A 15,454-nucleotide genomic window follows, 5' to 3' on the forward strand; every position below is an offset into this window, starting at 1 on the left:
AAGGGGCTGGGACTGGACAAGGAGAGGCACAGGCCTCGAGCCTGACCCTGTCTGCCACAGAGAGCGCGGAGAGGCCCTGACCTAGAGAGAGGCACCATCCCCCCAGGCCCCACTGTTTCCTCCATCCAGCTCTTCCTCCTTTGAGGAGGCAGACAAGGGGGTCAATGAAGGCAGCCTCTGGCTTTCCTGGTCTGGGAGAGAAGAGCCCAGGCCCGTCAGTGGGTGCCCAGAGGGAAGCCCCCAGTGCTGATCGCCTCCAGTGTCCCTGGAAGTAGGTGGAATAAGGGTGTCTCCTCTCAAAGCCCACTATCAGAGTCTGGGCCTTCCCCTCTGTCTCCTTCTCCCCTGCCCAGACTTCTTTTCCCACCCCCACCCCCCCCAAACAGCAGCACAAGGTAGGGCAAAGAGTCCCCTGCTTGGCAGTCAGAAGATCTGGGTTCAAATCCCAAACCTGCTATTTACTGTGCGACCCTGGGTAAGGCGCTTTCTATCTCTGGGACACAGTCTCCCTCATCTTAAAAACATTTTTGAGAGAACCGGATCTTGATGCCATCGATGCAGGGAACGACAGCTGAGGAAACCAACGCAGAATGGTGAGTCTTCTGGTCTCAGAGCTAGCTGCAGCCCAGAGGGTTAGGTGACTCGCCCAGGGTCACACAGCCAGGGCACCGAACCCAGGTCTTCCCGATTCCAAGGAAGCCTCTCTATCTGCTACACCAGGCTGCCTATCAATTTTGAAATAGTAGTAACAATACCTGCCTCCCCAGGACTGAGTGAGACAAACAGGTGGGGAAAGTGCTTTGAAAATTGTAAAGCGCTAAAAAGAACGGTAGGGACAGGGCCGCCACAGGTCACCCCACCTCCCTTCCCTGTCCTAATGGTGGCGGCTGCATGCTGGGGCTGCTGGACAGACCGTGGGAGCAGGGACTGGTACCCAGCAGGGGCGGAACAGTGCCGCTCCCTTCCTCTGCCCAGCCCTGCGCCCCGGGGCACCCCAGCTCCCACCTCCCACTTAGGTCAGAGATGGGGAAAAGAGAGGTGATCTGGGGGCTGGTGGGGGGGGGGGAGTCACACGGTTTAGATAGGAACAGTCTCACACATGAGACCAGACCTTGGTATCTATGACAAGTGGGGACAGTGGGGGAACCCAAAAGGCTCTTGTGACAAAATCAGGCTTGGGAAAATGGGGTTTGGGGGAATTGGTGTACAAAAATAAAGAGAAATGGACTGCAGCTTCTGCCTAGTTATGGGGCAAAGGGAAAAGCAGCTGAGGCCTTGGGGTATAGCCACCCCTCTGCTCAGAGCCACCCTAGGAGAGAAGGTATTCAGTCTCCCCAGGGGCACTAGGGACCCTGAGGCCCAGAAAGGTTCTGGGCCTAGAGGGTTTGGGTGGGCATCAAACCATGTAGGACATGGGTGGGCGTCTCCCTATGTGGTGAGGGGCAGGGAGGAATTGATATAACCTACCTCTAAAGCTTCTCCTCCCTGGGGCTCTTCCACCATGGTCCTCCATGGGACCCTGCTCCTCAGGGGGCTGCAAAGATGCCACTCCCATCCCAATTCCCATGCCCTGGCTTCTTGTTCCTGCTCCCTACAGCCCCTTTCTACCCTGTGGGGCATGGCCAGGTTAAGGGTCCCTCATCGAGGTCTAGCCTATATAGGAAGCCACCCACCATCTCCCCTTCACCCATAAAATCTGGCCTTCCCAAGCCAGCTCCCCACTCAGCACTATACAGCCTATTCAGCCATGTCCTACCTTCAGAGGAAGACCCTGGGGACTGTGTCCTATCATGGGTGAACATGGTGGGACACCAAGATGTCTCCCCTTCGCCCTTTCTCCTCCCCTAGGCCCAGGGGGGGATAGTTTATGGACCTCTTAGGGTTCCACACTAACCTCTAGTCGAGCTAGGAGAACAGGAGAGCGTTGAGCATCAGGACCCATAATGGGTTCCCCGTCCACTCTGGAGAGTGGACTCTATCTTCCCATCTCCTGGCTTTCCCTCCACATGGCTGATGGCCCCACCATTGTGCAATCACAATTATTAGTATTATTTTTTTTAAATATCTCTTTCTTCCCCCTCCCTGTAGGAATTCCACAATATTTTTCTGTCTTTTTTTTTCTTTTTTTGTAAAACTAGTTCTTTCACTCTCCCATCATAAAATCACCTTTGAAAACACGACTTTCCCTCCCACCCCACCCTTTTTTAAGAAAGAAAGAAAAAATTTCACGAATGACAGACTCTCAGAAAACACACTTCTAGGGTCCCCGGGAAACGGCCAGATTTGGGCGCCCAGGTGAATTTTCATCAGGGGGTGCGGAGGGAGGCCAGCTCTTCCAAGAGGGACAGCCGACCGGCACTTGGATGGCCAACCAGCCAATGGAGGGTTCTTTTCACCAGGGGAAGGAAAGGATAGGCCCATGTGTCCCATTCTCCAAGGGCTGCCATCCCCTGACCCTCACAGGCCAGTGGCCCTTACTTCTACCAAGTCCTGAGAAGGGCCAGTGGGCACTACTGAGGTGGCCCCAAGGGAGGGGACAGATGGGAGTTTCCTATTTGGGTTTTCTGTCCATTTTTGTTTCCCTTTCTATTTTCTGGAGTCATTCTATCCCTACCCACACATGTATACACACACACACACACACACACACACACACACACACACACACACACACCTCAAACCTAGAATCAAACAACAGTCATCTTGGACAAGACACATCTACTCCCCCAAACAATTACCTTCTAACCAAGCACAGTATATTATCTGGAAAAAACATGAGCCCCCCCTTTGCTGGTTCCCCTTTCTAGAAGCCCCATCTCCCGCCCCCCCCCACCCTCAGATAAGCCACTTGAAAGAGGAGGAAGGCCTAAAGGTCTGCTCCTGCCCATGGAGAGTGGAAGGGATGTGGGGAGCAGGAAAGATCAGGATCCTTGAGGGAAAGTGAAGAAGATTTTGGGGTCTCCATCCTTCTGGAAGGAGGCTGAGCTCTACAGCCAGCTCTCCGGGTCCCAGAGCCAGAGAGAACGAGATAAAGACCATGATGGTCCCAAGAGGCCACCAAGCATGCAGGAGGACCCAATGAGAAGAGCGAAGCTCCCCAGGGACCTTGGGTTTTGTGGGGCCCCGCCAAGGCCCTGGGGGATGCTGGAAGATTTGCTATGGGCAGCAGTGCTCCGTAATTACTCCCACAGCCAGTGACGGTAAAGTGGAATGAAGGGCAAGCCTTCTATACACAGAGAGACTGAAGCACCAATATGGGGTGTGCGGGCAGCAGTGGGGAAGGCTAAGAAGGGGGGAATGGGCCACACCCCACAGTACACACGTACACACGCAGGCACATACACGCCAAGATGCAATGGACACACACAGGAAGGACAGTGCCCCCAGAAGGCTCGGCTCGCACCTTTGGTTGACGAACTCTAGGGGCCCACTTCAGATCCTGGGTGTCTTTGGAGAGGAGGGGAGGGGGCCCCTCCCAGTCCACATCCCCCAGAGAGGAATCAGGAAGGAGGTGGGCTAGTGAGGGATAAAGAGTGGGCTGGCCACCAGGAGAGCTGCTTGGTCCCCAGTCTGGATGTGGACGGAGGGCTGAGGGGGTGTCCCTGCCACACAGAGACCAGAAGTCTGACCTACTGTAGCTGCTCAGGCTGGGGACCACCCTACTGATCAGAGCCTCAAACCCTGGAGCCTCGGGCCATGGAAGCTGGGGATAGGGACAGCCACAATCTCCATATCTACCCACAGCAAAGGGAGGTGGTACCCCAAATGGGTGGGAAGAAATTGCCCCCACCCTCATTCCCAAATCTAGGAGTGGAGGGTGGCAAGAAGGAGGACGGAGTTAGCACCTGGGGTCAGGAGAAGAGAGGAGAGGTCTCAAGAGCACCCCTTCAGCTGCCAATTTAGCACCGAGAGTGAAAAGTCAGGAGCTCTGGGTACCCAGGTCCTGGCGGTGGGGGAAGGGCAGGAGAGAGAGCGAGACCTAGAACCCCAAGGAGGACTTGGCCAGATGCCGCCTTTGCTGCCTGGGTTCCTGATGCCACCAGGACAGGTGAGACATCGGAGGCAGCAGCCCTGAACAGGGCGGGACCCAGGTTTGCATCAGAGGTGGCTGATGGAAGGCCAGAGCCAGGAAGAGCAGGGAGTCTTAGGCTCATTCGTGACAAACCAGCATACCTGCACCTTCCTCGATTCTACCCATCCTCCACAGACAGAATCCTGCTGGTCCTGTGCCACTCACCCACCCGCAGCTAAGGCTGTGTGTCTCAGACAAGCCCTGCCCCATCCTTTCTGTCCCCTCCTAGGGCTGGGGGTGGGTGGGTCGGAGAGAAATGGGGTGCCTGTGAGCCAAATAAAATCAGCAAAGGCCAGGCGGTGGGGGGGTGTGCATGGGTGCAGGAGGGAGCAGAGATCAAAACAATAGTGAATGTGGGCATGAGAGGATCCCCACCCCATGCCCAAGTCAACCCTCCCCTCAACTCCTTTCATTTGCTGCCCCCGCTGCTTCCCCCACTCCCCCCCACAGCCCCCTGTGCCACCTTCTCAAAATCCTCAGGGTTGCAGAATTCCTTGATGGTGACGGTCAGGAGGTTGCTGGTGACATCTGTGACCACCACGTTGGAGCAGGGAGACATCTCAGGACGCCAGTCCCCAGCTTCCTGCTCGGGGTCGGAAGAGGAGCGTGGGGGCGAGGAAGAAGGGGGCATCTGGCCCCCATCCCCCCCTCCCGGGGGTGACCGCTTGCTGGTAGCTGCAGACTCAGGTGGGATGGACAGGTCAAGGACCTCGGACTCGCGCCAGTCGGGGACCGCTGGGCTGAGGGTCTCCGGGAGAAGCTTGGGGGGCGAGTCGTCAGGGTCGGAGGACGAGTGTGGGGTCGGGGAGGGGCATCCTGAGGAGCTGGAGCTGCGGATGTCGTAGGGGGCAGTGGCGAGGATGAGCCCCCGGGGGGGTGGGGCAGGCCCCTGGGAGGACCCAGCCTCAGGCTTGCCGGGTGGCACGGGGGGTGGGGTGGGGCTTGGCGAGGGCTTGTTGTAGATGGAGAAGGCCCCAAACTTCATGTGGCGGATCTGGGTGCGCAGGATGCTCTCACTGAACTTCTTGCTCTTGCCAATGACCCGGTTGCGAGAGGGGATCTTGGGGCGAGCCAGGGCCCCGCTGCCAGCGCTGCCTGTGGTGCCCTTGGCACCCTTGTCAATGACCTTCAGGTTGAGGATGATGCGGCTTCTCTTGGGCTCCCTGGGCTTCACCTTGCGGTTGATGATCCTCACGGTCTCGGAGAAGGGCGAGATGGGCGGCCTCATGCCCGGGCCGGCCCCCGGCCCTCCGCCACTCTGTGGGTCTGGCCGTGGCAGTGGGCGCCGGGACATGCGGTGGCAGCGGCGGATGTCCTTCTTGAGACGATGCACGGCGGCGCTGGAGTGCAGCTTGGGGGAGGTCGAGCTGGAGCCGGGCTTGACTGAGAAGTGGACATCCCCGATGCGCAGGGCCTCAGCCTGGGCGCGGGCCTGCAGGGGTGGGCAGAGGGAGGGGATAGGTGGGGGAAAGGTGAGATGCCCATCTGGGAGCAGAGCCAGGAGGCGGGAGGCAGGAGGCCAGGGTTCTGGAGGCACCAGCTCTGCCTCAACCTCCTCCCCTGTAAAACAGAAGTAGGGAAAGGAAGACCTCTAAGAAGATCCCTCCAGCCTCCAGCAGTGATCTGGCAACGCCTGGAGGAAGTGGGTCCTGCCTCACCTGGCTCTCTGCTGCTCTCTGGTGGAAAAGCCAGGCATCCTCCCTCGCTGACTTGGAGCTTGGAGAGGGTCCCCACTGTGGATGGTTCAGTCCCCCTGCAGCTGGGAGAGCGTCTCCCCTCAAGCCCCCAGCCCTACATCACCTGGCTCCTTCAACCCTCCCTCCAACAAGCACACTCATCTCTAATCAGCCAGCTGTCCTCCCCCTCCACCTAACAATACTGATAACAGCTGGTATTTCTATAGTGCCTTAAGATTTGCAAAACCCTTTACAAATATGACCCTCAAACAGCCCTGGGAAGTGGGGAGGCTACCACTTTACAGTTAAAGAAACTAAGAGGTTAAGTGACTTGCCCAGGGTCACACAGCTAGTAGGTATCTGAGTTCTGCCTTCCTAGAAGTCTCAGCTCCTGTAACAAAGCTACCCAGTGCCTCCTAATCTTGGTGCCTTCTTCCTGGGACAGCACCCATCCCGTTTCTCTCGTTTGTACATGGGTCTTTTCAGGTGAAGTCGTACCCTGCCACATGAGCTTCCTTTCTATCCCTGGGCCTAGAACAGGGCCTGACACATCACTAAGCAGGTGCTGGAGAAACGCTGACCAACAACTTGCCGGGGGCCCCTTCCCTGCTTCCTGGAGCAATCAGATGCCTCTAAGATTCCTGCCAGTCGGAAGGCAGAAGTCCTGTTCACAGGACTGCAGACCTAGGGCTCAAAAGCCATCTGGCTCCTCAGAGTTTTACAGATGAGGAAACTGAGGCCAGGGACATGACAGGATCCTAGCAGAAAGCTGGAAGGGACCTCAGGAGCTGTCAGATTCAAACCTTTGATTTTACACATGAGGAAAGCGAGGCCAGGGAATCTAAGAGACCTGTCTAGTCACATAGCTCGGAAACATCAGAGTCAGGATTTGAACCAGGGCTCTGTGCCCCACTGCCCCCCTGCGGAAACGGTGACAAAGTGGGGGAGGAGGAGGGAGACACCCAAAGGTAGCAGCCGGCTCCCCCTTGTCAATGCCCAGCAGGCCCCAGGCCAGGCTACCCAGGGCTTGGGGAGGGAGCGATCATAATAACGTCTGGCATTCACTGGAGGCATCGCCCAGACTGGGCAGACTCTGAGTCCCATCCAAAGGCAAAGATAAACTGCCCCAGGAATGTGGCCCCTACCCCCAGCCTTGGTGCTAGGACCAATGGGAGAGACTCTGGGCCGGCCCAGCTCACCGTGACCACTCCCCCTCTGGCTTCCAGCAGCACAGACTAGATCCATCACTGGACATTAAAAAAAAATCCAAGAATGTCAGAGCTGGAAGGGGGCTTAGAACAGGGGATGTCAGGGCTGGGATGGGGCTTAGAACAAGGAATGTCAGGGCTGGGAGAGGCCTTAGAACAGGGGATGTCAGAGGTAGGAGGGGCCTTAGAACAGGGGATGTCAGAGGTAGGAGGGGCCTTAGAACAGAGGATGTCAGGCCTGGGAGGGGCCTTAGAACAGGGGATGTCAGGGCTGGGAAGAGGCTTAGAACAGGGATGTCAGAGCTGGGAGGGAGTATAGAACATGACTAGTCCTGGGATCTTAAGGGTGAATGAGACCTCAGAGACCATCTAGGCAACCTCCCTCATTTTATTGAGGAGCAAGCAGAGTCTCAGAGAGGGAAGGGAAGGGCCTGTCCCAGGCCGGGTGGGCAGCCTACCAGAGCTGACTCTTGAGGCCAGGCCCTCTGACTTTCTGACTAGGAAATGCTGGGGTCACACAGGCTGCCAAGTGCTGAGTCGGGACATGATGTGAGGGTGTCTGGGGGTACCTGGAGCCCAAGCCCGTCTAAGGAGTGGCCAGAGGAAGAGCAAGGTGATTCTCCATGGGGAAGGGGTGCTCACACCTCTCCTTAGAGAGGGCCTCCTGACTCAGAGCCGGCAGCTGGTCCAACGCCCTCATTTTACAGAGAGGGAAACCGAGGCTCAGCCCAGGGGAGCAGGGCTTGGAGCCTCAGCAGGTTCTCTCCCAGCCTTGCTCCACATCCCCTACAAAGATCATCAGAGAAGATCCAGGGCTCAGTATCAGTTTGAGAAATGCTCCTTCCCCTCTCTCCCCACCCCCATCCCACCACTTCCCTCTGCAATCACCCTGCTGGCCACACGGTGGCGCTGGATGCCCCACTGGCAGCAGGCCTGGATCAGGGAGTCTGTGCCATAGACTCAATCCAGATCCCCTCCGATGGCCTGCATTGTTACAAGGATGACAATGAGAGGGCTAATAAGGAAGGAGGGAGGAGGGGGGAGAGGAGAGAGGGAGGAGGGAGAAGAGGCGGGGGAGGAAGGAGGGAGGGGGAGGAGGAGCAGGTCCCATGGCTAAAAGGCGTTTACAGAGGGTTTGTCGATGTTTGTTAGACGAATGAGGGTGGCTAATATTAGAAATAGGAGGGACCCTCAAGGTTCATAATCTATTTTCCCATTTACAGAAGACAACTGAGACTCCGAGAGAGGGGGAGGGGCTTGTGAACTGACTGCTGGACTTGGAAGTCCTGGGTTCCAATCCCACCTCAGAGGCCTTTCTTTGAATCCTCTTTATCTAGCCCAGGACCTGGCATGCTGTAGGTGCTTAATGAATGCTTGTGAATTAACCTCTCTGGGCCTCCCTCAGCTAGAGATAAGACCCGTGATACCGACCTCCGTGGCTTGGAGTGAGGACCCAGGAGATGAGGTGTTTCTGTCCGATATCATCATAGTCCCAGTCCAGTGTGATGGGAGAGACTTGAGAGCTGTGGGAACTGCACTCTACAACTCTGAGCCTCAGTTTTACCACCTGTAAACTGGGTGCTTTGCAGGCTGATGAGAGGAACACTTTTATAAACAGCAAGAGCTCCGAGCATCATTTTACAGTTGTGGAAACTGAGCCCCTAAAGCTGGGTGGCAAAGCTAGGAAGTGGCAGAAGTAGATTGCTCTTCCTACCCCCAATCAGACAGCTGTCTCCCTTGGACCCGGGGCTGCAAATACAACACACATTTATTAAGTGCCTACTGCATGCAGAATTCCGTGCTCAGGGCCAGGGGAGATAGGAGATTACGTGGGATGCTGTTCCCATCCTCACGGTACTCAGTCATTCAACAAACATTTATTAAGCACCTACTGTATTCAGAGGGCCTCATCTCCAAGGATGGACAGAACAGATGCTTAAGAAAGAATATTCTTGGTTGACTGGCTGATGGCATGAAACCATAGATCTGAGGGAAGGAGAAGGGAGGGAGCAAACAGTCCTTTCCCCTACTTTCCCAGGCTGATTCTAGCTTCCCCCAGTCACTAGGACGTAGGGGGAGGAGGAATACTGGGGAGCCCTGGCTTCCAGTCCCAGCTGTGCTGCTAACATCTGGGTGAATGTGGGTGAGCCAGTACCCATCTGGGCCTCAGTTCCCTTTTCTGTAAAATGGGAGGGTTCAATATGATAACCTCCCACTCAAGCATTCCCGGTCTTCATTCATCTAACAAACATTGATCATGGCCCACTGCACACTTAGTAACCTGGCCCCAGTGATCTTCCCAGCCTCCTTCTTCATCACTTCCCCTCCCATCCTCCACGGTCTAGCCAAACTAACACCCTTACTGTTGCTTCCATACGGTGCTCCATCTCCTTTCTCCACGCCTTGCCCAGGCAGTCCCTCCTGCCTGGAACACCCTCTCTCCTCACCTCTGTCTCTTAGAATCCACTGTTCTTCAAAACTCAGCTCAAGCACCACCTTCTACATGAAGCCCTCTCTGAGTCTCCCTCCCACCCCAACTGTTAGCATCCTCTCTCCCAAACTGTCTTGTATTTATTCTGCATTTTTATACAGACACATGCTATCTCTTGATAGAATGTAAGCTTCCTGAAGGCAGAGATTGTTTCATTTTTGTCTTTGTGACCTATGGCATACAGTAGGTGCCTAATAAATGCTTGCTGGATGAATAACTGATGGCCTGATCCTTAAGGGAAATGTTGTCTCTACCCTCTTGGGATTTAGAGTTTCCACGAATAACTGATACTCAAGACAGAATGTGGGCCTGGGGAGGAAGGAATCCTACAGGAGGTTCAGAGAAGGCTTTCTTCTAGCTGAGGAAATCAGGAAAAGCTTCCTGGAAGAGGTGGTTTGAAGGAAGGATAGAGTTTCCATAGGAAACATTTGTTATGTCTGAGCTGGGAGGAGGGGGTGACTCCAAGGCTCCTACCATTGGCTCATCACCTAATTAGAGGATCATGGGAAGGGCCTTCAGAAGACAGACACTTCATCCAACTCTCTCATCTTGAGGTGCAGAGAAGGGAAAGAAAGGGCCTAGTCCGAGGACTAGCTCTCCAGCTGGACGATGCTTAGGGCATCAAATCCAGCCCTCATTTTACAAATGCGAGAGCAACCATTAAGTGCCAGTGGTGGAATTTGAACCCGGGTCTTGTCAACTCCAAGCCCAGTCCTGCAGCCCCTGGAGCCTAAAGGGGCCTTGGAAGATAGAGACCCATGAAGGCTCACATTGTTATAATTCTTTAAGACTCCATAATAACTAACATATCTCCAGCCATTAAAACTTGCAGTCCTGATCTTCACACCAAACCCTGGGAGGGAGGCACTGTTAATTATGTCCATTTTGCAGATGAGGAAATGAAGGCTGAGAGGGAATTTGCCCATGGTCACACAGGTGGCAGGGATGGGCACAGGCAGCATTTGAACCCAGGTCCTATAGCCCTCTCAGACCCTCATCCAAGTCCTGGGGTGGGAGGTATCATTTTCCCCCCAGAAGTCATGCTTCCAGAGATAGTTCGGCTCTATAGTTCCATCCATGATGGCTCTGCCTCTTCACCAGGTAGTTGCAAGAGTGTTGGTTTTGGAGTCAGAGGACCTAGGTTCAAATCCTAGCTCTTGGGACCCTGATTGAGTCCCTTACCCACTCTGACCCTCAGTCTCCTCCTCTGTAACACAAGGGGCTAGATGGCCTCTGAGGCCCCTTGCAGCTCTGGGATAGCTGTGACCCTGTAAGACACTTTCCCTCCCCCCTGACGCTCAGTCTCTTCCTCTGTAACATGAGGGGCTAGAGGAGCTAGATGACCTCTGAAGTCCCTTCTGGCTCTGGAATAGCCCTGACCCTCTAAGTCACTTTCCCTTCCCCTCTGATCCTTAGTCTCTTCCTCTGTAACATGAAGGGCTAGATAGCCTCTGAGGCCCCTTCCAGCTGTCCAGCTAGAATCCTAATTCCAGGGATCTTTTCCCATTTCCCAGCACTGGTCTAAAAAGGCAAGAAAACCTTGGATGTAGTCCTTGCGAAAGCCCCAGGGCAGCTCCCCCGGCTCAGGCCCCAGGGCCTGGCCTTTCAGTCCCAGGTTATCTGCCCAGGGATGGTCACAGCCTCCTTATCTACAACACTTCCCTTTTCAGGAAAAACAGGTTTGGAAACAAGCAGCTGGGTGTGCCCTGGGGAGGCAGGCAGGTGAGAAGGACCCCACAGCAACAGCTCGAGGCTTGGCTCATAAGTCTGGGCCCTTCATGCCTCAGCTTCCTTGGCCAAAAACTGGGAAGAAGAACCCAGCCTGGGTTTGTCTTAACAACTAGAAAACTGGACCGAAGGTTCCCCGAGGGCAGGAGCTGTGAGACCCAGCATCTGAGCTCTGCAGCCAGAGAGGGCCTGAGAGGTTGTTTTTACAGATGGGGAAACTGAGGCTGGGGTCAGGGTAGTTCCTTAGGTTCACCATTCTAGAGTTGGAAGGACTCTGGAGGTCACCTAGTCCAGCCCAATTCAGAGGAGAAAATGCAGCCCTAAAAGTCAGATGATCCGCCGTCCCCCCCCCCCCCCCCCCGCCCCCCTACAACATGGCTAGGAAGCAAGAGGGCTGGGATTTCCACTCCTGACCTCTGTCTACAAAGCCCGCCCTCTTTTGGCTGGACCACATTGGAGAGATTCTCTGGACAAAATTAGTCCATGTGCCCTTTCACTTGAAAAGACAAATACGTGCTGTGGAGTCCCTTAGGGAGAGTAGTGCCCTCCCCCCTGCCCCAAAAGGAGGCTGGGAAGCACTCACTACCAGGAAGAGGACCAGGAAGCCCCAGAACAGAAAAGGCCCTGAGAGTCTGTCTGAGACAACATCTCATCTAATACCACAGCAATTGGAGGAGTGGGGACAGGAGCGGTTACCTAGCCTTGGCTTGAATACCTGCAGTGATGGGGAGCTTACTACCTCCCAAAGTGGCCAGGTCCAATGCTGGACAGTGGCCTGCCTTCTTCTGCATGGCTGCCTTCCTAGTCAGTTTCCTCCAAGAAGGACCATCACACCTCATTCAGGTTCTTAATCCAGTCTTAGGTGAAGCCCAAAAGAAGGGACATAAAAATTTGGTATAGTGGAAAGTGTGCTGGCTGGGGAACTGGAGAGGCTGGCTTCTCCTTTGGGCACTGATGTTTGCACCTGTGTGGTGGTAGGAAAGTCAACCCTTCTGAGACTCACTTTCCTTCCCGGGAAAGGGCTGGAATAAAAGCACTGACAAAAGAGAGGTCCAGACTTGATGGACTCTGAGGTCCTTTCTGCCTCTAAATCTAGGATCTACTGCTCAGGTTTCAGTTTCCTCCCCTGTAAAATGAGGGGGTGTTGGAATACAATAGGTGCTTAATAAATGCCTACCTACCTCCTCCCCCCAAACAAGGTTCTGATTTCTATACTCCACCCCTCACTTCCTTCTTTGAGGCACTAATTCACTTCTGTCTCTGTGTGCCAGGCATTCCTTACCTCTGCCAAGGCAGAGACCACTTTGCCCCTCCCCCAACCTCCCGTATAGCCTGTATTATAGCAAAGGACTGGACAGGAGTCAGGAGGCCCAGCTCGGCAACTGGACAGCTGTGACTTCCTATCTGCGACTCTGTTTCCTCATTCACAGCTGAGGCTGTCTCTGCATACCAAAAGCACTTAATAAATACAGAACTGCTTCCAAACCTATCATTTCCTTTGATACTCAGATGGGTCTTTATTAACCCCATTTTTCAGAATTGTAAAGTGAGGCCAAGTGAAGCCTGCGGACGTGTGGCCAGTTGTGGCAGAGTTAGGGCACAGACTGGAACCCAGAGCTCCAAACTCCTGGGTCGGGACTCATTCTACTGCACCGCCAAGATCACTGCTCACACTCCTCCCCTGTACCTTTTATAACTCTAAGAACTTACTCTGGAGCTGGGGGGGGGGCAGCCCCTCCAGGCCCCCTCCTGTGCTCTCCCCCAAAAGGCAGGATTCACCCGTGGTGAGCTAAACGATTTCTGAAATAGGGAGTCCTGCACCAGTGATTTCCCTAGAGAGGAGTCTAGAAATAGCCACCTAACATCAGCACCATCGTGGACCTTGAAACATAGATTATTATAGCACAGAGCCAGCTGAGAACGTCAGAGCTGGGAGGGGCCTTAGAACAGGGGATGTCAGAACTGGGAGGGGCCTGAGAACAGAGAAGGTCAGAGCAGGCAGGGGCCTGAGAACGTGGAATATCAGCTGGGAGGGACCTCAGAACAGAAGATCAAAGCTGGGAGGGGCCTGAGAACAGGGAATGTCAGGGGTGGGAGGGGCCTGAGAACACGGGATGTCAGAGCTGGGAGGGGCCTTAGAACAGGGAATGTCAGAGCCAGGGTGAGGGGGTTAGTCTTTCTGGATGACTTAATTCAAAGCTCTGGATTTCACAGCTGAAGAAATGAAGGCCTGAAAGGAGGTCTTGCTTCTGAGGTCATGCATAAGAGGTAAAAGACAGAAGGGGACAAGGGGTGGGGGGGGCGGCTGGGGGTCCTGACCCAGGTCTTCTCTCTACAAACCCGGTGTCCCTCCCCCTAACCGAGCTTCCTCCCATGGAAGCCCAAGTCAACAACCAAAGCCTGGCCCGAGTTCAGCTCTGGCCAGAGGGGTGGGTCTGCAGATGTGCCTGGGGGAGGAATGAGTTTCTGAGAAAGGATAAGCAGGGGTCTCACAGTGGACCAGAAGGCCGGACCAGATACGTCCGTTCTAATTTCGGGCCAAGAGAGAAGGGTTCCTGCCCTCTAACTTCCTGTGGGGGCAGCTGCCTCCTCACAGGTGGACAGCTCCATCTGTCACTGGCCTCCTGATGGCTCCCTGGCTGGGGGTGCCGCTTTCTCCCAGGCCCTCCCTGGTTCCCAGAGCTGCCCCACCCCAGTCCTCACAACCCTGGCCTATTAAGCCTCTCCCCTTTACTATCTCCTAGGTCCCCCTACTCTCCTTGCTCCCCTGCAGTCTTTAGGACTGCCCAGAGCCCCCAGATCAGCCTTGAGGAGGTGCCTGAAACTTCCTTCCCCAGGGCTCCCGGTACCAAACAACACCAGAGGAGTTGCACAGTCTGGCTAAGGGCCAAGGTGGAGCCTGGGCCATCTGGGAGGGCCTCTGTGGGTCAGGACTGTCCCAAGTTCAGACAACTAACTTTGTTTCAGACATTCACCTACCCTCCCCCTTTACTGAAAAGCCTCAGAGGGGTCAAGCCAGGCTTCAGTCCTGGCGTCCCGGAGGAGGGGTCACGGCAGAAGACAGAGGGACCCCAGGAGGGTGTTGGACCGGATTACCTTCAGCAGGAAAGTTTTCGGCTTGGGTCCCCTCTTCTTCGGCCCATATAGCTCCCGCTCCCTCTCCCTGGAGAGGAGAGACCCAAACATGAATTGAGAGACACCCCCCAACCACCTCTCTCTCCTTCCACGGATCCCAAAGCGATGCAACTCCAGCCTCTCCCCCCCCCCCCACCCCCCAACTCACTTCTGCTCGAAAGCTGCGATCAGCCTGGAGTCTAGGATGTTTTCCTCGGGTTCCCAAGTGCTGTACCTGCGAAAACACACACGCAAAAAGGGGGGGGAGTGGGAGAGGCGCGCGCACACCGGGCCAAAAGCCGGGCGAGCCCCCAGGCTTGCGAGCGACCCCCTGGAGCGCAGGCAGCCAGCGGGCAGCGAGCGGCCCGTGCAGCGCTGGCCAGAAGGGCGCTGGGCGCTGGACACCGGGCTGCTGCTGCTGCTGCAGGAGGGAGGAAGGGAGGGAGGAAGGAAGGCGGAAAGAAGGATGCGAGGAAGGCTGGGAGGGAGGACCAGCGGCTTTGCAACGAGCGGCCCCCGCGACACTCACTTGATCGCCCAACCCTTCCATTTCACCAGGTACTCGATGCGTCCCTGAAAAACAGAGAGGAAGAAGATGAGGAAGAGGAGGAGGAGGAAGGGCGCAGCAGGGAGGGAGCCAGGCAGCACTGTGCAGGTCAGCGCCCGGCTTGCGAGGCACTGACCCGGACCCGACCCCCACTGCACCGGCCCGGGGGCCGGGGTGGGGGAGGGGCGGCCACTCACCTTTCGGATCCGCCGCTTGATGATGGATTCGGCCGCAAACACCCGCTCTCCCACTGCAGACAGCTCCATCTTGTTCAGCAGCGCCCACAGCCCATAATACTTGAGCTCCCTCCTCCCGCGGCCGCTGCTGCACCGCTCGCGCACGCGCGCCCCGAGCACCCAGACCCAGACACGCTCCAGGCCCGGGCCCCCGCCGCTCCCCGGCTCGCCTTCAGTGGCTCGCGCCGCTGCGCGGGCACCACGTGACCGGCACCGTTACCAGGGCCTGCACCTCCCCGGGGGCGGTTGCTAGGGAAAGGGAAGAGCGCGCGCAGGCTCTTAAAGGGACCCCGCCCCCGAGAAGACTGGGGAGGGGGGAGGAGGAGGAGGAGGGAGAAACCAGAGGAGGAGAGAGGAGGGACGAGAGGAGGGACGAGAGGAG

The 15,454-nt window shown here is 56.0% G+C and overlaps 1 protein-coding gene across 1 annotated transcript; it reads right to left on the minus strand.

Annotated features, from left to right (window-relative positions):
* Nucleotides 1–332: 332 nt before the first annotated feature.
* Nucleotides 333–15,243, minus strand: CBX6 (chromobox 6). Its single transcript, XM_036761188.1, has 5 exons — nucleotides 15,034–15,243; nucleotides 14,819–14,862; nucleotides 14,459–14,524; nucleotides 14,272–14,338; nucleotides 333–5,504 (listed from the first exon to the last, which is right to left on the minus strand). Exons 1-5 carry the CDS (start codon nucleotides 15,100–15,102, stop codon nucleotides 4,482–4,484), a joined length of 1,269 nt encoding a protein of 422 aa, XP_036617083.1. The 5' UTR covers nucleotides 15,103–15,243; the 3' UTR covers nucleotides 333–4,481.
* Between the last annotated feature and the right edge of the window lie 211 nt (nucleotides 15,244–15,454).

The sequence above is a fragment of the Trichosurus vulpecula genome, chromosome 5 (genome assembly GCF_011100635.1).
Source record: "Trichosurus vulpecula isolate mTriVul1 chromosome 5, mTriVul1.pri, whole genome shotgun sequence".
In the NCBI taxonomy this organism is placed as follows: domain Eukaryota; kingdom Metazoa; phylum Chordata; class Mammalia; order Diprotodontia; family Phalangeridae; genus Trichosurus; species Trichosurus vulpecula.